Source organism: Amphibalanus amphitrite, unplaced genomic scaffold, assembly GCF_019059575.1.
Source record: "Amphibalanus amphitrite isolate SeventyFive unplaced genomic scaffold, NRLGWU_Aamphi_draft 000076F_arrow, whole genome shotgun sequence".
NCBI lineage: Eukaryota > Metazoa > Arthropoda > Thecostraca > Balanomorpha > Balanidae > Amphibalanus > Amphibalanus amphitrite.
In genome coordinates, this window is record NW_024881572.1 from 707,834 (window position 1) to 729,108 (window position 21,275).

The following is a 21,275-nucleotide window of genomic DNA, read 5'->3' on the forward strand; positions in this document are numbered from 1 at the left end:
ACCGAGCTTCGACTTCGTTGTTACTTCGCTCCATCCATGATCGTTCGTCATCAGAATCTATTGAACCTTTTTCCTCCAATCGCATTTTCCTTTAGTTTGTTGTAACCACAAGTTTTCTTTTTTACTCTCGCCGTATCCCCGCGTTCGAATCTCTCGGACGACGAAGATTCTACGTCGTCCGGCCAATCCCGTCCAAGGTCAGCGGGGGCTCGGCTGATGTTATGGAACGTGATTGGCCGGACGGCGTAGAATCTTCGCGTCCGAGAGACATCGAACGCGGGGTCTATCAAAGAAATTAATGAGCGGCCTTTAAAAGGACAACACAACGTAATGGCTCTAAAAGAACGATTTTGACGAGACACACATTAGCCTGTTACGTCCTCTCAATGATAGAACATGGGACCTACCTGCAAACACAGCCGTGTTGCTGCTCCTCAATGGATCGGGTTTCATGATCGGTGGGGGGGGGGGGGAGAAGTGGGGGAGGGGATGTCACACCAGTCTGATGGCATTAGCACTGAGTGAGGTGGTGTCCGATTTCACCGGCCCTGGGAAGGCAGGTTCACGCTAATATTAGTCGCCGGCATTGTCGATGGGTATCAGGATACAGCACGAACCATTTAGCGCACTGAACCCCTATCGGTGGTCAATATCCGAATTTTGTTAACTTTCCGACGTTACTTATCACCTTGGAGGGGACGCAGCCGACGTTTGGCGCGGACGGTACACTCGATCATACCCTTGATACCCCCATGTAACTTCCTATGTCGAGATACGGTGCCCGCGGCACGATTCACTTACGCCAGCCCGTGGGGATGGGTTGGGGTGGGGGGGGGGGGGGAGTTGGGAGGGTGTAAATGTCACCGGTTCGTGCCCATGAACCACCAGGGACTGCCTGAGAGTCGCTGACCTTCCTCGCCTACTCATACCAACTTAGGCACTCAATTACTTATATAAACGTTATTTTAACTATTGTATAAGGTATATTCAGTTACGATTTCGCTTTATCTGTTGATACTCGTTTTATGTGTTGACTATACCAGTTGCTGGGCGTCTATCTCGTTGGTGATTATGCATACGAATGATAAGCAATCTGTGGAGCTATAGCATTGTGATCATTCCGATCGGTGAAACGCACTGTTGGACGAGGGCGGGACCATTATTGGACTATGTAGTTTTCAAAATCTGGATTACTCTATGGCATAGAATGGTATGGCATGACATTTTGACCCTTTGGGTCATTGTCCTGATGAAGAAATGCTGATACTTTAAAGCACTGGAAATGATAATCGATTTCAACAGAAAATTTGTAGAAATTTAACATCTAAAAAACTCGCCAGCAGGCCAGCTAAACTAAAAAAAGAACGGTTTCATGCCAGAACGCTGTGAAGTGTCTAAAGGAGGGGGGGGGGGGGAGGTGTTGGGAATGCATTTCGTCGAGTTGATATCCTAATGCAAAACAGTTATGTTAAATGCAAACTAATACGCACCCATTGAAAATGCTCAGGTTCAAATCAAACCATTTATGCAAGCGATTCTCAGCGACGAGTGCTCCTTATCTGGAAGCTTCTCATCTGAGGAACGTCGCTTCATATTCGCCATCTTCATATTCGGCCGCCATAAAATTGTTGTGCTTGGGAGGTCAACTTTTAATTGTGAGCACTGGTGCCTGATGGTAAATGCTGTATCAGTTTGTCACCTGACTTACCATCTCGCTTTGTTGCAGGGCTGGGGGGCAGGATCCAGCGGCAAAGAATGACAAGCAGATGACAAACTCTGAGGTGAGTTTAGTTCTTCCGAGATATTGTGTGCGATCCTAACTTTCTAATCGGCATTGATGAGCTACTTTCAAAATGAAGCTGGGTGAGCTATGCTATGGATATTTGTCAGCCCTCTTTGTCTTTGCTCTAACAATTTCCCCGAAAGTGCGCACTTTTCTATTGTATTGCGGGGAGCACGACATTTTGCAGTCAATGCGCCACCATGGTGCTAGCACCAAAAGAATATGCATTAGCCATGTCACTCGCCACCGCCAGTAATGTCCCTGTATAGAAATGTGTCTGATGACGGCCGGTGTGTGCGCCGCTGTGGTCCGGCTGGGATGGAGCGAGTGCGCCGGCCGCTGACGGCCCTCTGTTTTCCAGAGGCCGGACGGAGCCGCGGCGGCGGTGGCGGCAGCGGCCAAGCCGGACGGCGACTCCAAGGAGAAGCCGCCGGCCGACGATGACGGCTTCCCGGTGGTGGACCCGGAGTACCGCGGCCCGGTGCAGCCGGCCTACATCCGGCCGCACGACCAGCCGCGCTACAACTCCAACCAGCTCCAGTACCTCTCCAAGGTGCTCAAGACCCTGTGGAAACACCAGTACGCCTGGCCCTTCCAGGTGCCGGTCGACAGCGCCCGGCTCAACCTGCCCGACTACCACAAGATCATCAAGAAGCCCATGGATCTGGGCACCATCAAGAAGCGGACTGAGAACCTGTGGTACCGGTCCGCCAAAGACTGTATAGAGGACTTTCAAACGCTATTTACAAACTGTTATATGTACAACAAGCCCGGTGAGGACGTGGTGCTCATGGCACAGACCCTAGAGAAAATGTTTTTGACTAAAGTGTCGCAAATGCCGCAGGAGGAAGTGTTCATTGAGGTGCCTCCTAAAAACGCGAAGGGTAAAAAGGGTCGGCCGTCGGCGACGGGCGTGGGTAGGGGCCGGCCGGCGTCGGCCGCCTCGTCCGTGTCGCCGGGCCGCGACTCTCCGGCGCCGCCGGCCGCCGCCACCGCCACCGCCGCCAAGCCGCCGGCGCCGCCGCCCGCGCCGGCCAAGCCCGCGGAGAAGGCGGCACCGCCGGCCGGCTCCAAGGCTCCGTCTGGGCCGGCGGTGCCGGGCTCCACGGCTTCCACCACCGTCCCGACCGTACCGGCAGCAGCGGCGGCGGCCGCCGGAGCGCCCGGCCGCGGCGCCGACAAACAGGTGGGTACACTGAGCGCACTGAGTGGGGAGGGCGCCGTGCCGCAGTCTCTGCGTGCCCATGGCGGTCTGTCCTCGGCTAATAGCGAATGTTGACGCTTAGAGACTGTTTGAGGTGACTGAGGCATCAATCGCATTGTCGCAAAGAGCGCACTTAGGCTGGAGAAAAGCTTGGCCTCGTGGGGAACGATCTGTCAACCCCACTGAACGGTTAACATATCGTAACACGTGTTGATGTGTCTTGGTGGGGCCTCGTCCGTAGTTTAACTAGGCTATACCCGAACTGATGAACGTTGCTTAGGTCGCGAAAGTCAGCCCTCCTTTGTTGGTTGCGCTTCGCACTCTCCGCCGGCCGTGTAACCCTGAAGTATCGTTCCACCGTGTCGCAGACTGCAGCTGCGACCGCCAGTCCTGCCGGCCATCCGGCGACATCTCCGAGTGCCACCTCCGACCCGCAGGCGTCTGCGCCGGCCACCGCTCCGCACAAGGTGAGTGATGCGCCGGCTACCGCTCTGCACAAACCGTAGCGTGATTGTGTAGCAACAGAAAGGTTTTGCTTTGTACTTTTTAGACTATCTGTGTAATTTCAGGCGTGGCAAACTCACTGTGTGGAGCCGATAAGTTGCTGTCAGAGATTGTTGTTGCGTGTGGCTTATTATTCTTTCTTTCCTGTCGCCCACATCACATGCTGGCTGTGTCTGACCAAGTAGGCTCCTCTGCAGGTCAATAAGGGCGTCAAGAGAAAGGCGGACACGACAACGCCGGCGATGGCGGGCCCGCCGGAGCCGCCGTTCGCCGCCTCTGAGCCCAAGGTGGCCAAACTGGGCAACAAGCGGCGCGAGTCGGGCCGACAGATAAAAAAACTCGTCAAAGACCTGCCCGACTCGCAGGTGCCGCCGGGCAAGAGTCGAGAAAAGATGCAGGACTCGATGAGGGCCTGCAACGAGATTCTCAAAGAGCTTTTCTCCAAGAAACACTCGGTGAGTTGGTTTGGGGCACTTTATTTTCATGATAACTGTCCCATCCTGTCACTAATCACTATAATATTCGTTGTCTGGTAATTCACCAGCTTCTATCTTGCTCCACCGCTGAAGAAGACTGTGCCAGGCCCGTTTTTACGCACCTGTTCCGCTCAGTGTCCTGCCCGTTGGACCGTCGCCGGGGCGCCGTGGACCGCGTCCTACGAGCTCCCGCCGTCTGACCCCTGCCGCCTCCCTCACTCCCCAGGCGTACGCGTGGCCGTTCTACAAGCCGGTGGACGCGGAGAGCCTGGGTCTGCGCGACTACCACGACATCATCAAGCAGCCCATGGACCTGGGCACGGTGAAGCAGAAGATGGACGCCCGCGAGTACCGCTCGCCAAAGCCGTTCGCCAGCGACGTGCGACTCGTGTTTACCAACTGCTACAAGTACAACGCGCCCGACCACGACGTGGTCGCCATGGCCAGGAAGCTGCAGGATGTCTTCGAAATGAGGTGAGCCGATCGCACTGTGTCCGGGGTGGGCCGCGCGGCAGGGCGGGCCTGCCGTACCTGCGGGAGCGTGGGCAATGCGCAGCTGCGAACAAGCTTTACATACTGACCATAATTATATCGATTATATGTTCCGTTCGAAATGTAAAAGATGCTCGTGATGTGAGAGCTGTGGTCTGTGACTGCCTGAACCGTCTGAGACTGCGACCGCCGGTTTTTGTGACGTTACTGACTGTCCGGACTGTGTGTACCCTATGATGTGACCTTTACTGACTGTCTGGCCTTTGGCAGGTTCGCCAAGATCCCGGAGGAGGGCGACGAGGAGCTGTCGGCCGGGGCACGCTCGAGCTCCGAGTCCGACTCGGACGCCTCGGAGGTCGAGCGCCAGCAGAAGCTGCTCGTGCTGCAGAACCAGGTGGGTGCGGCCGGACCGCCCGCTGGCAGCCGCCGCGGTCAGAGGGGTGCTACTGCTGTGGGGTCCAAGGGGCTCAGCTCTGGAGCTGCTCTGTCGGTTCCCTGTCTCGTTGGCTTTGTGTCCGGTCCTGTAGCCGTCCGCCGGCCGTGTTCCGTCCGCGTTGGTGGTAGGTCGGCTGCTGTCTGGTGTTCCGGTCCTGACGGCGTCTGACGGCTTCACGTCTCCGTTCACAGCTGCGGATGGTCCAGGAGGAAATCAACAGCCTCATCCAGGAGAGCCTCTCCAAAAAGAAAAAGGAGAAAAAGAAAAAGAAGAAGCGGGACCGGGACCGGGAGGGCGCCGCGCTGCTGCCGCCGCTCGCCGGCGGTCTGGCCGGGGCGCCGCCGGCCGCCGGCGCCGCAGCCGCTGCCGCTGGTAAGGCTGCCAACGCCAAGGCGGCCAAGCCGAACGGCGCCAAGGCGGCGGCGGGCCGGCGGCCGCGCGCCGGCAAGGCCGCCGGCGGCAAGAAGAAGGGCGGCGCGGACGCGCTGGGCTCGTACGACTCGGACGAAGAGGACACGGCGCAGCCCATGTCCTACGACGAGAAACGCCAGCTCAGCCTGGACATCAACAAGCTGCCCGGCGACAAGCTGGGCCGCGTGGTGCAGATCATCCAGGCCCGCGAGCCGTCCAAACGAGACTTCGATCCGGACGAGATCGAGATCGACTTCGAGACGCTGCGGCCGTCCACGCTGCGGGAGCTCGAGTCGTACGTGGCCAGCTGCCTGCGCAAAAAGCCGCGCAAACAGCCCGACAAAAAGGCGGCCAGCAAGGCGCGGGACGAGTCGGACAAGAAGCCCGAGCTGGAGAAGCGTCTGCAGGCGGTGACGGGCCAGTCGGGTGCTCCGGCGGCGGCCGCTGCCGCGCCACCGGCGGCGCCGGCGGCTGCCACCGCGGCCGGCAAGAAGTCGGGCCGGAAGGAGGGCGGCGGCCACCTGTCTGCCTCGAGCAGCAGCTCCTCCGACTCGGACAGCAGCTCGAGCAGCTCCAGCTCCTCCAGCTCCGACTCCAGCGACTCCGAGCCCGACGAACCCAAACGCAAAAAGAACAAGAGCAACAAGGCGGCGCCGCAGCCGCCCCCGGCTGCCCCGGCTGCGCCGGCGCAGCCGGCGGCAGCAGCAGCGACCGGGGCCGGTGCCAACGGAGCGGCGAGCCAGCCGGCGCCGGTGGCGACCGCGCCGGCCACCTCGGCACCGGCGGCGAGCGTGGCACAGGCAGTCCCGTCGGCGAGCACCAACGGTCAGCCGGAGCCGACGCCGCCCGTCTCACTGACAGGTGCGTGCCAGCGACGGAGTTCTTAACGGCCCCACGCCGTATGTCATAACATAATTTTTACTTTCTGTTGAAACTTTTTTTCATGAGGTTCAAGTAATTTTTTATGCAAAGTTCTTTGTGTTTTGTCTGTTTGACACAGTTGTTACTCATCGGAGTGTCAATTTCCCTCCCGCTAATTGCTGCTGTATGTGGTCTGTGACCGTGTGTGTGTGTGTGGTGCCGCCGGCAGGTACCGTTCCCTCGGTGACCGCGGGCCCGGCGCCGGCGGTCTCGGCGGCGGCCGGCCCTGTGCCGCCGCTGGCCGCCGGCCCCGAGCAGCCCGGCGCTCCGGCCGCGCCGACCGTGTCGCTGTCCTCGGCGCTGCCGCCGGCAGCCGCGCCGCCGCCGCCGGAGCTGGCGCCGGCCGCGCCGCCCGCCTCCAGCACCGACAGTGAGTGACGGCAGAGACCGCGGGCCCAGGCTGTGTCGTCCAGCTGATGACGGCTACTGCTCGCCAACTATTCTCCTCTCAGTGCGAATTATGGTCGACTTTGTCATCGGTGACTTAATTTAGGTCCGACAGGGGATTGAGTGAGGCCTTGCCGTATGATGCTATGTCCCGTCCTGTGAGGATGATTCAGGCTTGAAATGGGGCGATGTCAGATAAGGACGTCATGTTGAAGCGGTGGCTTCCAGGCGTGCTAGCCTCGAAACTAAACCACCATGATTGTATCAGACGCAATATTTTGCAGACGGCATTTACACATTAGCTCAGCAGCTGATCAAACTGAAAGTGTCAGACTGCAGGTTTCCGTCGTTTTTCGGTTCGCTGTGTTAATAAGTTTGCTGTTTTTCACAGACGGCATCGGAACTGAAACTTCTACGGACGACAATTTGTTCGACTCGCCTATCAAAAATACTCCGGCCAAGGTGGCGGTAAGTACTTATTTAACCCGCGCACCGACGGGGGGGGGGGCGGATATCCGCCCCCCCCCCCCTGAGGTTTTTCGCGAATAGCGGGAAAACCGCGGCGCGTAGCGCCGCGAAATTTGGTATGACTATATTCCCTCATCAATTTTACACATGGTGTGCAAGTTTGAACCTCCTACCTTTCAAGGTCAGGTCACCAGGTCACTTTGAATGACCCAACCTCAAGTCACTTTTTTGCAACTTTGTCACCGTGCCAGAGCTACAGTAGATGTCGGAGGCCTTTGAAAGTCGCAGGATGTTATTAGGTCATTAGTAGCTACAATTTGTATATCTCGGAATTTTGATATCGGTGACCTAAGGTCAGGTAAATTTCGCGACCTCCCCATTATAAGTCAATGGGGGAAAAATCAACTCCCTGCTTTTACCACTAAAACGGGTCGGAATGGCCCCATATACCATACATGACTTCATATACGATCAACCTTCACTACCTTGAGGTCTGTTTTGCTGTTGGGCAGCTGTGAGGTCATGTGACGTCATCAAAGGTCACCAAAGGTTTTTGGCCAATAACTCCGTACAGGAACAAGATACAGACGCGTGGATGGTCTCATTGTGTTCAGCTCGTCAAGACGCATCGAATGATATACATGATGACCTCGAGGTCACGTGACCTGAGGTCAACCTTTGACCTTGACCTTTCGAGGTCAACATATATATCATTCGATGCGGATTGACGAGAGGATCACGATGCTGCCCTTAGTTTGTTCCTATCTTGACTAATTCGAAAGTTATTCGAGAAAAACTCTCTCCATATTCAGCGCCGCCATTTTGACTTTTTCGACCCCTGTGACGTCATCTTTGACCTGACCTGAAAATGACCTTAGTAAAAATTGTAGATCTTGACCGTGCGTATCCGATGCTGTTTACCGCTTGTCGCTATCTTGCTTCGTTCTCGAGATCTCAGGGGGGGGGGGCGGTCATCCGCCCCCCCCCGTCGGTGCGAAGTTGGCGCAGACCCCCGTCGGTGCGCGGGTTAAACTCATTATCTTAGTGAACTTTCAACTCAGACATCATTATCTTTCCTTGGCCTGACTACTGAATAATATGGCTGAGCTATATTTGTCTGGAACGTTCGTTACGAAGCTCATGTTTCTTTATTTGGATTTCTCCTCCAGTTTGTTTGTAAATACCGACCACCCGTCCATGCCCGCGGGCTGACCTGTACTCGGTGCCGTCCGGTGTGTGCTGTGCAGAACGTGAGCTCGTGGTCGACGCTGGCGCAGTCGGCCGCCACCCCATCCACCACGCCCATCAACATCCAGCCGTCACACATGGACTCGGCGTTCCAGCAGTTCAAAAAACAAGCCAAGGAGAAGGCAGACAGGGTGAGTCGCCGCGCCGCTCCGTGTCGTGTCTGTGTGGGAGGGGAGGGGAGCAAAAAATTTCGGGGTTGTGAGTTGTGACGGGAGTCTCCCCGGTTTCATTGGCACTGTGTGGTGAAGTTTTGACCTTTCTGGGTGTGTATTCAGCGCTATAATTGGCGTAGCTGTCTGGAGATAGGGATGTGACGTGGTGAGGGCATGACTAACTCCTGGCTGGTTCGTGTGTCGGAGGTTTGAACGTGTGTCGGGCCGTCATGGCTGTCTGTAGGGAGTTTGTAATGTGTGTCGACTGTTAGCAGTTGGCTGACACCGCGGCCCTGTCCGTTCTCAGCAACGTCAGCTGACGGAGCAGATGGAGCAGCGGCGCGTGCAGAAGGAGGCGGCCGAGCGCGAGCGGCAGCGGCAGGACGCCGAGCGGCGCCGGGAGCGGCAGGGCGAGGAGCTGCTCGAGCGGCTCTGTCGTCTGAAGCAGGAGCAGGAGGCCGCCGAGGAGGCCGCCCGCAAACAGGCCGAGGCCGCCGCCGCCGCCAAGGCCGAGGCGGCCGCCAAGGCGGCGGCGGCGGCGGCCAAGGCGGCCCACCCGCCGGCCAGCGCCAGTCCCAAGTCCGCGCCGCCGCCGCCGCCGCCGCCGGCGGTCAGCACGCCGTCGGCGGCCGCCGGAGACCGGGAGCGCGCCAGGATGAGGGAGCAGGAGCGCCGGCGACGCGAGGCGGTAAGTCAAGTTAGGGCGGGAAGGACCGTCAGGGGCACCGCTGTGTAGGTATCGGCCTCCGCTGGCTCCATTCAGACATGATTATGACTAATTGAACGCTAATGAATATGAGGCATGACTGAGTGCAGTTCGATAGATTTCTGGGGCCGTATTCACGTCGACTTCGTAAGTCGATTTTCTTTCCTAAGTATAATTTGGTATTCACGTCGACACTTCGTAAGTTTTTATCGACGGAGTTCACGTGATTAAAAAAAATCCTAAGAATTAGGTCATGCGTAAAAAAATTCTTACGAAAATGATCGACGTGAATACGGCCCATCCCAAATGAACCTCAGGGACGCACCATGAGGTTGCTTGTCTAAAGTCTTGTCCTGAGCGCAAATGACCCGTGTTCGACCCGCCCCCCCCCCCCTCCCCAAATTAGCCAACTGAAATCAGAGTTGTGTGTTGATTAGAGATGTCAATCGGATACCAACTTTTTGATACACCGATACCAAACCGATACCAAGTTGGTTTGGTATTTCAAATGTGTTTGATATTTTGTTGGTATTGTTACCTCTCACCTATGTATAAGAGGCTGAGAATTTGGTAAAATGTTGGTATTCCCTTCATGTTTCCAAGTTGGTTCTGTTTCGGTATTCCTTTACGTTTTGGTTGGTATTTGGTTTGGTATCGGTATTTCGATTTTCTGTATTTGTCATCACTAGTGTTGGTGTTCTGTGCGATTTTTATCGCTGCCCTATCTGTGTCACAGCGCGAATTGGTGCTGACGCCGTTGTTCCATCTTTTCACAGATGACAAGCCAAATCAACATGAACTCACAGAGAGACTTGATTGCACAATTTGAGGAGAACCTGAGCAATTACTGACGGGCGCCGTGGCCGCTCTGCCGGCTGCGCTGGGCCCTGACCGGTGCGGCGTGGTCGCCACCCGCCCCTCATGGATGTATTTATTAGATGTTAACTGGTGCGCGCGCGCGGGAAGTGAGAGTGTGCGAGAGAGATGGAGAGTATGTGAGCGGCGCTCGGCCCGGTGATAGTGTGTCGGCGCCCACTCCTCAGCAGCCCGCACAGGCGCCTCGGTGTGCGTGTGCGTGCGCGCGTCTGTGTGTGCGACTGTGAGCGGGCGTGGGGGCGCCGGGGCGCGCGGCGCCCGGCGCCATTCAGCTGTTCAACAGGTACCTCGAGCATGGCGCGCGCGCCGGCCAGCCTACTGGACTGGTTTTGGTATCCAAAACTGTGCAGACGGCGGCCGCCGGCCAGCCCCCGGCGCTGCGGCCGCCGCGGGCGGAGCTTGAGGCCGGCCGGCCGGCGGGCCGCGTGGCCCCGGTCCGCCCGCAGGGCCGCGCGGAGCGTATCTGTGCTGCGCTGGTTCAGCATCTGCCTAGCCTTGTTTAGCAAGCGTTCCGTCAAATTTTCCGGTATGGTTGGCCGTGCTCGCCCAGTGTGATCATGCCCCTTGATTGTCATCAGAGCTCTCTGGTCTTGGTTGGACGCTGCCCTTACCGCTGCAGTTTTAGATCGGCAACCAAGGCCTTGTAAAGTTTTGTAAATGAGACTATATTTTGTGTACAGTACAGGCAATAGAGAATCCTGGCTGGTACTAGCACGCCGTGCGTCTCTGGTGGGAGGGGGCGGAGGGCCGGGGCCGGCAGACGACCGGACGAGCTACTGTCAAAGTGGACCAACTGTGATCTGAGTGACGTCTGAGCCCAGACGGTGCGACCCTGTTCACCGATTTCACGATCATTGTGGAGAGAGACGGCGGCCGAGCGGCTGCCCAACACTCCGGCGGGGCCGGCCGCCACAATCACGGCGGGGACTGCGCAACTTATGCCCACCAACATGATGTCAACAATTGTTTGCAATGGTTGAATACGAACGTCCATTACTATGTTCTGTTTGTTTTTGTTTAGTTTTGTTGACTGGGCTGGCCGGCGGTGGTCAGATATGATCGCTGTATGTACACCGTTAGTTCTTACCTCGGTGTCGGGTCCCGACTCGGTGGGCCACGCCGCCCTGGTCCGACTTCTCTGCGGTCTGGATCCTCGGGACGTCCAGCCTAAACGGAGCCGCGGTCGGCGAGACAGCGCTCCCGACTCGCTCACGGCGCGCCGCCGAAAACGAGAACAGCGTGATTTTGTGGTGTTCTCAGAACACCACAAAAATCACGCTACTGCATATCCGGGCTGGGCCGGACCGACACGCTCAGAGGACAGAGTGGGCTCGCCCAGCTCAACTTGCAGCGCCATATGCACGCCTAACCTCACCGGGCTCGCTATCGCACCGAAGGAACAGTCGTGGCCAGTCGACAGTTTGTGCTGGGGCATACTGAAAGACGTCAGTCCACTTCCTGGGTTGAACAGACTGAATATCCGCAGGCGCGGTCAGAAGGCCAGCACAGTTTTCGGGGAGATGAGATGACGCCTAGCGACGGCCGACTACCTGTAGCTACATTTGCATTTAGTGACATTTTATCTTTCATTTTTTGCTTATTTAGGCTCACGCAACGCCACAAAATATGATGTAGGTGTTAAGATAGAAATCTATGAGATGACAGTTTTATTCAACCGTTCTACTCAAGATTCCTTTACTGTTCTACTTTTGTCGGTATTTGGTACTTCATATGGTAGCTTTTTGCGAACTGTTTTTGGCGCTCTTGTGACGTAAAAAAACGGAAAATCTATTCGACGCATGAGCAACTACGAGCAGCGACCGTTTGTTGCATTTGTTGCCAGGCGATTGAGAGCTAAAGTTGCTTGTTGCTAGGCAACTTGTAGGTTCTGTCTATGGAAAACCTAGAAGCTTGCTATTCGAACTGTTCGAACAGTATATATATCTTTGAGCTCTTTTGACTGATGCAGCATATGGGGATGATCTGCAAATAAACATACAGAACAGAGGTATTATTGGCTGTCGTTTATTTATTTCATTTTGACGTTTTTCCCAGTTATACCGTTGCTCTGACAATTTTTGACATTTTCTATATTAGCCATGTATAGATGGCCTTGTATTGGCCCTCACGTTCTGCTCTCATGTGCTTGCAAAGGTTGTAAGGTGCAAGATTCCTAGACCCCTATGACGGACGCCGGTGAAATCAGGGCGCCGGAGGGCATATTAGTCACGTGACATTTGGAGCTTCTCTCCCTTGGTAGGCCTTCTACATAGGTGGGCATCGTTCCCCAAAATTGTAACTTCGTTACTCGTTCCTCCGTTCCTTCAAAACGTGACTTCCGTTACTCGTTCCTCCGTTCCTCTGCATAAAATGTAACGGAAGTTCTTTAGTCCGTTACTCCGTTACAGCAAAATAAAAAAAAAACGTTAAAATGTTGTGTATTTCACACATTTTAGAGACTATTCTGATACAAACCAAATCTACCGAGAAAGGGGAATGCCCACCAAATCTACCAAGACAGCGGGCACTGGTTGGACACTAAACCTTGGAACGTGGGCTGTTCACGGGCCCTGTGTGCGGTCGGACCGCACACAGCCTCGAAGCTCCGCCCACTTCGTCCCTACGTCAGCCTTCCGTCACCGCACACAGCGATCGCTGTAGCCGGTCGGGACTGGCCACAGCGGACCGTCCACCGCACGCAGCCGTGACGTCAGAGCCGCCTACCCATCCCCTACCCCCACGCCTGCTGGACGCACCGCACACACCGCACGCAGCAGTGTGCGGTGCCCGTGAACACCCCTCTGGTGGTAGGTACTAGTGCGCATCACTTGTCCCCGACCAGATCCCGGGCCCTGTTTCACCGGTGATAGCAGCACGCTGCTATCACGTTTCGCGAGCTGACGTCATGTCATGACGCCATACTGTTGACGTGATGGGCAGTTCTGGGCCCTGTTTCACCGGTGATAGCAGCAAGCTACTATCAAATTGCGCGAGCTGACGTAATGTGATGACGTCATACTGCTGACGTAAGGGGCAATTCTGGCGCACGATTGCCGCAATATTGTTTTACGTCATCAGCTAAATGTTCGAAGTTAAAGGGACCCTCCCACCTTCAAAAAAGTTTATGAATTGGCATGAAAGTGATGTCGCTCGGTTCAGAAAGAGCGAAAACGAATATCTACCAAATTTCACCGAAAAATATTCACCGGTTTTCAAGATATTAGACTTTTACTTTTGTTTACTTTTTTGGAATCTCCGCTGTTTCTAGCGACTTTATTTAGAAGTGCGGCGTTTGCGGCAGATGTTGCGCGCAAATAGCATATACCACCGCGTGCTACAAAACGTTTTAGTCAAACATTTAAAAATCGTTAGATATTTGCGCTGACGTCACACATTCAGAGGGGTATTCCTTAGCATTAGCCCCTCTGAATCAAAATGCTGCAATTTTGAAATTCAATATTTCCGATTTAAGGCATTTCTCGATGTTGTGAGTGCCGAAACCGGTAATTGTGAGCCAGGGACCCCATTTTGGCTATCTCAACTCAAATCTAATGTTAAGGTGGGAGGGTCCCTTTAATGTCCAAATTTTTCCTAAACCCAACTTCTTTTAAATACATCATATTGAAAAAATATATATCAAAAATATATATACTATCATGACTGCGTTAACTCTTACTTTTAGGCTCATACGTCACTTAATGCCGCCGCCAAGGTCGCGGCAATCGTGCGCCGGAACTACCCATTACGACAACAGTATGGCGTCACGACATGACGTCAGCTCGCGAAACGTGATAGCAGCTTGCTGCTATCACCGGTGAAACAGGGCCCTGGCGCACGATTGCCGCGACCTTGGCCGCGGCATTAAGTGACGTATGAGCCTCTAAAAGTAAGAGTTTACGCAGTCATGAAAGTATATTTTTTTAATATATATTTTTTAATATAATGTATTTAAAATAAGTTGGGTTTAAGGAAAATTTGGACGTTAACTTCGAACATTTAGTTGATGACGTAAAACAATATTGCGGCAATCGTGCGCCAGAATTGCCCCTTACGTCAGCAGTATGACGTCATCACATTACGTCAGCTCGCGCAATTTGATAGTAGCTTGCTGCTATCACCGGTGAAACAGGGCCCTGGTTGCCCTTCACGAACACTAGACGTTCCAGGTTTGGCATCTGAGAGTATAGGCGGCGGAACGGGGGAGGGCACCGGCGCACCGTGCCCCCCTTTGATTTTGACATTTTAACATAAGCCTTATGTGCGTTGCATATATAGAAAGAATGGGACCAAAAGTCGGCAGTGCCTCCCCCCTTAATTGAAGATGTTTTGCTGCCACTTTTTGAGAGGGTAGCCCTTTTTGCACGTAGCGCATATCTTTTCCCATTGAGAACACGCGCTCTACTGAGGCGCTTGAAGGGACGCCCGTGTTGAACTGTACGAACACATACTGCAACGCCCAGGCCCATGTCACTCCACTTTTGATGACATCATATGGGGGCCTCAGGACAATAATGGCGCGGCGCGCCACAATCGCTTCAAAGCTACTTGCCAACAGTTGCCATTTTTGAAAATATTATTTTGAAATAAAGTTCCAAGTAATAAAAATATTGTAATAAAGTTGTTGAATAAATCGATACCATATCTAAAAACTTACTGAAAAATGATTTATTCATAGTAAAAATATAAGCTCGATGCGTTTTTACGTTGCTTTCCTTCAATGCAGAGGGTTTTTAAATCGTCTATATCATCAAAACCGGCCATTTCTTAGCATATTGCTGCTCTTTTTTATCGCTAGAAAATTAGTTAGACTTTCCAATGACATCAATGGTTGAGCGATATGTGAGTGTCACCAACAATCTTCAAATGAAGTTAGTCATTTTTACGTTGTAAAGGAATGGAGTACCCCTATCGAGCATGGGTGACATTCATAAGTACCAGAATACAATTGTACCCAGGTTACACCGGGGACCAAGGTTACACAGGGGCCCAGGTTACGTTCGGCCCCAGGATTTGAAGGGACCATGAAGACGCAAGTACCATACTGTGATTGGTCGTTGGCAGACGGGAATGACGTAATGCATCCCTGTGGCGGCCGTGACGTTGACCAATAGGAGGGGCGGATACAAATTTGGACCACCTTGGTACACTACTTGGCAATGTGCTTGTGATTGATTTTCTCGAGATTGAATTGAGGGTAGCGCCGTCCATCGCCCGCCGCGGCGGCGCCCAGGCCCGGTGGTCATCCGGTGTGGCGGGAGGTAGCGTCCCTCGGCCCCCCGCGCGGGCGCGGCGGGAAGTAGCGTGCTGCGGCGTCCGAAGGAGAAGTGAAAATGACCCCTTGCACGAATTAGTGTTCGCAGCGGCTACTTAAATTGCAGGAGGGGGAGGAGGCAGGGGCGTCGCCACGGATTTTTGAGTGGGGTGGGGTCGGGTTTCCGGTCTTCGTCTTGATGGGTAGAGGTGTTATTAGCCACACTCCCGGTTTTTTCATGTGTTGAGAAAAATCTCGGCGCGCAGCGCCACGAAAGCAGCGGTATATCTTATTGTACATACTACATACATCACTTTTGCATCGTGCATAAAAATCAAGCACAGGCCACCTGAGGCCAGGTCACAATGTCATGTTCAGTTCAGTTTTAATGCCTCTAAAAGCTGCAATCTTGTCATTCCTACAGATTTGCCTGTCCCGTAGCTCAGTTGGTAGAGCATTGGACTCCCGGTAGTGAGAGCCCGGGTTCGAGACGCCCCGGCGCTCGATATTTGAGACTCCTGACGGGGATGGTCTGCGGTTGGTGGGAGCAGCCGCAGCCAGTTGAAGTCAGTTGAGTGGGGCAGGCCGTGTCCGGCTTTGAAGGGCACGTTAAACTTTGGCATCTAAATTCTCCCGATACCCGGAATTGCGCGATCGGACGGTAGGGATCGGGGTCTACGCAACAAGCTCTGCTTAGCGTGGGCTCCGGCTCTGTCAATCCGTCCATTCAAACATTCGAGCTAAATTTATAAAAAAAAGATTATCTCCTATAAGTCTGAAATTTGTTGTAATGAATGGGATTATAAGTGCCAACAGTTAATGAATCTGGGATTTTACATCTGAAAAGTGAAGTCAGGTCAAATATGTGACCTCTCTCTCTCTCCCTTTATTGTGCCGGGCTCTATCGAGCATTTACGCACAGGTTCGGGGTTATATAATACTGAACGAGGCTGGTGTAAATAAATTTTCAAGACCGAGGTCCTTACTGGATTTTTGAACGAGGCCGAAGGCCGAGTTCAAAAATCAGTAAGGACTGAGGTCTTGAAAATTTATCACCGGCCGAGTTTGGTATGTATTTTACTGTATGCCAACGATAAATTTATTTTCTGGAACGAAGCTCTTAGCCGACTTAGGAACGAGACCATCCCAAAATGTTGGCTTTAGTGCATTCTGGTAATGCATTTTTGACCGTGGTCAATTTGCTTACACCAACTTATTACCACACCCCTCTTGCTAATGTATTTGAATAGGCCAGGCATACAGTAAAAGTCAAAGAGGTCAGACTTTTGGGCGAAGAGGTTTTACTTTTGGGCGAAGGACGAGCGAGCGAGATGGTGAGCCCTGCACGTGCGGAAGGGCGAGAGGGTACTTCCTCACCAATCAATCATGATAAGATATGGGAAAATGCACGAGATGCCCTCTGCTTTGAACGAATATGCTAAAAACGCTATAAGATACTTTTGTAGCCATGGCACCTCTGCTCATTTTAGAGACAAGGTGCAGTTAATGACCAGTGGTGACTCGAATGGTCAGTCATTACTATTAGTTAGGTCATCAAAGGTCTCTAACACATTTTCGACAACAACTTTTGATGGAGACGCTGTAGAGCAATGACAGCACGGAGTGTGTTCAGTGTGTGTTCAGTGTTCAGTGCTGGAGTGTCAAGTGTGTTCAGCTCAGCAACACAGATCGATCGCACATTTTTGCAGCGGGTTCTTTTCCGGTCAGGACATGACCATTGATTAACCTTTACCTGATGTCAAGTTTTCTAGTTAAGTTCTTAAGTTCAAATTGTAAGCCATGCGACGTGTTTCGACGAAACAAACACGATGGTGATACCTAACATGAATATCATACACATTCACTGAATCATATAGGTTGTTACAGAACAAATGTTTCGGCAAAATCCGTCCGTTTAACTGTTTGGCCTCTGTGGTACACAAGCCATAGACCCGAAGTCATACCTATCTGAGGCGAAGTTGGCGAAAGAGCTTTAAAAAAGCTATTGAGTACGCTTTCTGTGTCACTATAGCTCTTATTCGTGTTTTACGGGTCTCTAAGGTAAAATGTTTACCAACGCAACGCTGAAGGTATACTTTCGGCCCCTGATCGAGGTAGAGCTTCGCGGAAAAGCGAGGATGCTGCCCGTGATGAGAGAAAGCCGATGATGCCCAATTTCAAGGTCTTGGCCGGGTCATCTTAGGCCAACTCCCAAAAGTAGAAAAAAGCTGGCCTGCTAGAACTTTGTGAGCCGTAGCTGTTATCGGGGTTCCGGGTACGAGTTCGATGTTAGTTTTGGACAAAGATGATGACTCCATGCATTTGGGGTAGATCGGGTCGGGTCAGGTCAGGTCGACCAGCAGGCTTCCTGCCGGCCATCTACATAAAGTGGGTGACAACCACCAACGATAGCTTCGCAACATGTTACTACATAACCACCATTTATCAAAACTACTTCTTTAAGTTCAAACGTGCACTAAACTCGAAATCAGTTCCAAAAACTTCACTTGTAAGTGGAAGCAAATAAAACTCAAAAAAGTGAACCAAGGTCATCTATATTCGAATCATGGCCAATAAATTTTTAGAGTAGGTGTAAAATTGATTAACTCGAGGTCACAGGAAGTTTCGTTGCAATAGGCTCCTTTTTGCGCGTCTTATTGGGAAAGCCCGAGAGGGGTCCACAATCTGACCCCATTTCCCGGCTACCTCAGGCAGGTCCGAGGGTAGTCAGAGCTGCTGAGGCTAGTTAGGTACCTCGTAGTTACTGATATGTCATCCGACGAATCGACTGCAACCATTATTTTGACAATCAGACGAACGCTTGGGTCAGTTTTGGCGCGCTCATTCGTTTGAGGGATAAAAAAGGACTAGAATAGTGGCTATAGTGGCATCAACCCCCCTCGCCCGGCGAGGGGGGTTGATGCAACCCCCCCCTAAGGTTTTTCGCAAATAACGTAAAAACGGCGGCGGGTAGCGCCGCCAAATTTGGCATACCTTCTGGGGCAACCTTTTCGCACCTATCCTGACAATTTGAAGTCCCAGTCTTTTCAGGTCAGGTCACCAGGTCACAAAAGCCGGTACAAGGTCAGGGGAAAATTGGACTAGCTTAGCGGCAACTGAATTCCAGAGTTCACTTAAATGGGTAACAAAATATATCATTCGATGCGCACGGACGTCCTGAGTTCACTGGTGCTTTTATTTTTGCACTATCTTTACTAGGTAAAAAGTTAGAACCGAAAAACGTTTGACATGTTTAAGCAAAATTTTTGCACTCATACCCCCCAAAAACCCCCTAAATATTGACCTAGAGTCACCAAACTTTTACAGGGGCGAGATCTCCTATGGACCCACCTACCCACCTACATTTAGTGTTTCTAGTGCCATAGAAGCCAATCGCGAGGGGGGGGGGTCGTACCAACCCCCCCCCCTCGCCGTCCGTGTTATGGAAAAGGCCCTCGTCTGGCGAGGGTTAAAATATCGTTATGCTGATGTTCCACGCCCACCGCTTTTTGACCTATAAGCAATAGGGCTACGGAGCTGTTGAAGCGATTCTGAATCTGACGTTTGTATTTATTGAGGTTGCTTACGCCAACTTCACTGACATGATAGCTTAAAAAAGAAAACTCAGCATCGCCAAAAGTGGGGGTCGACACCCCGGTTCTCGCGAGTGGGGGGGGGTCACGACCCCCGCGACCCCCCCCCCGTCGGCGACGCCCCTGGAGGGAGGGGTCAAAAGAACCAACCAGCGATTCGTCCCCTGATTGAGCTACAGGGAAAGCGGGCGTGGCGTGTGGAAGCCGATGGTATCCATTTTCATTGTCCTTGGAAGGACTTAAACAGCCTTGACTTTTCACGTGGCACGCATCACGACGGTCATTTTAGATGCATCAAGAGAAGTGTAAGGTGTGGTACTAGTAACATATTTTTACGTTTACTCTGTCACACAAAATTCCAGTTCAACCCTGGAGAAAGAAAAACTGTTTCAGTAGCGCAAATATTACTTCCTTTCACCATGCAAGCCTTATTTTTTGGACAAGCTTTGTTTTATATTATGACTTCATCCATCATTGGGTGTGTGCCTATGGATGATTGATTGAATGAACTAAACTAAACTGAGCTGAGCATACCTGGAAAAGTATAACCTCAATTCTCCACCAAGTCACGGTGTGTTACCCCCGACCGTGCGGTAATTAGAACAGTCTGCAATCTACATATCCTTGCACGCAATAAAACGATAACCTCGCTATCACTGATGTTGTTTGGTGCCTAAACAAATAGCCACAACAGCTCTAAACATACCTATATTAAAAAATCAAAACAACAAAAATAACCATTGCCGAGTATCAATACATATCTGCTCGTTGCACACCGGTCAGTTGATAGCCAAATTCTAGCATAAATTACACGGGATAGTTTCGTTCTTGTCGATGAGACCAAGCCCAGTTACGGTATGTGCGATTTTGTCAAAAACGGTCGGAGGTTGTAACTATATATGACGTCGCAGCTCGGTGGCCTGATATGACCCGATTTTTTTTTTTAACCAAAAGTTGCGCGAAGAATGCCCAGAGGCCATTTAAAATTTAAGCACGATCCGACTAATAGTTCGGTTTGCATCGCAAAAAAAGCTCGGGTGCCCTGCCAGGGCGAGGGTTAATTATAATCTTCGCCATAGCTCATAAAAAATTATGACAAAATGCAAAAACGATATCAATGTTAATGCACAAGTCAGTTTGGAGGCCGCATGCAAAATTTTAATAAAATCCGTTCATACATTTTCCAGTCATGGACTGAAAACAAACAGGTAAATCTTTCTGCCTCACCCTCTACATAGGTCATTAGTCTGACCTGGAAGCTGAAGGTCAGGTCAATGATCAAATATCGGGAAAATCGAGATCTTGTAGAACTTCTAAAAGTGATGCTTTATGTTTCTGGAGTCCTGATTTCGAACTTAAGAATTATTACGATCAAAGATGATGTGTTCATCCATTTGAGTAGATCAAACGAGGTCAGGTCAGGTCAACCGGCGTCCCGACGGCTATCCATTAGGTATAAACTATAAACCATCGCTGTCAGTTTTGTAACATATTGCCAGAACTAGTTCCGGAATGTTTATATCTGTGCTTAATTTGTAATCAGCTCATAAAAACTACGCTGAGACGTTTTGAAACGCCAAACGAGGTCATCTAAGGAAAATAACTTTGACCTGAGTCCCAGGGCTGCGGAGTCGGAGTCGGAGTCGGTCGGAGTCGGAAGTTTTGCCCTGAGTCGGAGTTGGAGTCGCTAAAATCTTACCGACTCCGACTCCGAAGTTAACACTGCATTGCTCAAAGTCATGCCCGACACCTGGTTGCTTCATGATATTTTGCTTGTTGACCTTTCAAAATCTGATTTTGTTGAAGCTAAGGACATACCCCCGTTTTGGACCAGCGTTTTCATTGAAAAAACAAAACTGAAGAAGGCTGCTGCGTCAAAACCTGTTTTTATTTATGCATGCTATTTAAAAAGTAGGCACTTATTTGCAACATTGGCCTTGGAACGCGCAAAAGTTCGCTTCAGGCAAGATAAAAAGATATCCGACAATAAATTTTATTTCATTATATGGACTTGCTGGGCAATGTCCGGAGTCGGAGTTGGAGGCGATTTTTGAAGCCGGATAATTTTTGCCGTAGTCGGAGTCTGAGCCTGAGTCGGAGTCACCTTAAAATCCATCGTCTCCGCAGCTTCATGTGACCTTGACACCCACCCTATCAACAAGTAAACACAGGTAGTTAGTTTATCCCAAAGAAGTCTGTAGATGACAAGATAATACCCATTTTTAGAACGGTTATCTGGAACACATTTTGTGACATTCGGTGCGATCTGGTTAAAATACACTGAAAGAAAAACTACACCTGAAATTGGAATATTATTACGGTACACAAATCTCCACCCCTTTTAACTTCATTTTATGCCAGAGTAAA

The 21,275-nt window shown here is 51.9% G+C and overlaps 2 protein-coding genes across 2 annotated transcripts in view; both read left to right on the plus strand.

The window, feature by feature from the left end:
- LOC122379348 (bromodomain-containing protein 3-like) overlaps positions 1 to 11,065 on the plus strand; it is a 21,034-nt gene extending 9,969 nt beyond the window's left edge. The window contains exons 2-14 of the mRNA XM_043361483.1: positions 1,727 to 1,781; positions 2,145 to 2,969; positions 3,356 to 3,454; positions 3,689 to 3,946; positions 4,194 to 4,441; positions 4,730 to 4,853; positions 5,087 to 6,167; positions 6,397 to 6,521; positions 6,552 to 6,597; positions 7,006 to 7,082; positions 8,330 to 8,461; positions 8,790 to 9,170; positions 9,965 to 11,065. Of these exons, the coding sequence (XP_043217418.1) occupies positions 1,727 to 1,781; positions 2,145 to 2,969; positions 3,356 to 3,454; positions 3,689 to 3,946; positions 4,194 to 4,441; positions 4,730 to 4,853; positions 5,087 to 6,167; positions 6,397 to 6,521; positions 6,552 to 6,597; positions 7,006 to 7,082; positions 8,330 to 8,461; positions 8,790 to 9,170; positions 9,965 to 10,039 (3,526 nt within the window). The 3' untranslated portion in view covers positions 10,040 to 11,065. The remainder of the gene's footprint in view (positions 1 to 1,726; positions 1,782 to 2,144; positions 2,970 to 3,355; positions 3,455 to 3,688; positions 3,947 to 4,193; positions 4,442 to 4,729; positions 4,854 to 5,086; positions 6,168 to 6,396; positions 6,522 to 6,551; positions 6,598 to 7,005; positions 7,083 to 8,329; positions 8,462 to 8,789; positions 9,171 to 9,964) is intronic.
- Positions 11,066 to 12,016: 951 nt separating this feature from the next.
- Positions 12,017 to 21,275, plus strand: part of LOC122379392 (aspartate--tRNA ligase, mitochondrial-like) — a 60,548-nt gene continuing 51,289 nt past the window's right edge. Inside the window, exon 1 of the mRNA XM_043361563.1 lies at positions 12,017 to 12,072. The gene's annotated coding sequence lies outside the window, so the exon portion shown is untranslated. The remainder of the gene's footprint in view (positions 12,073 to 21,275) is intronic.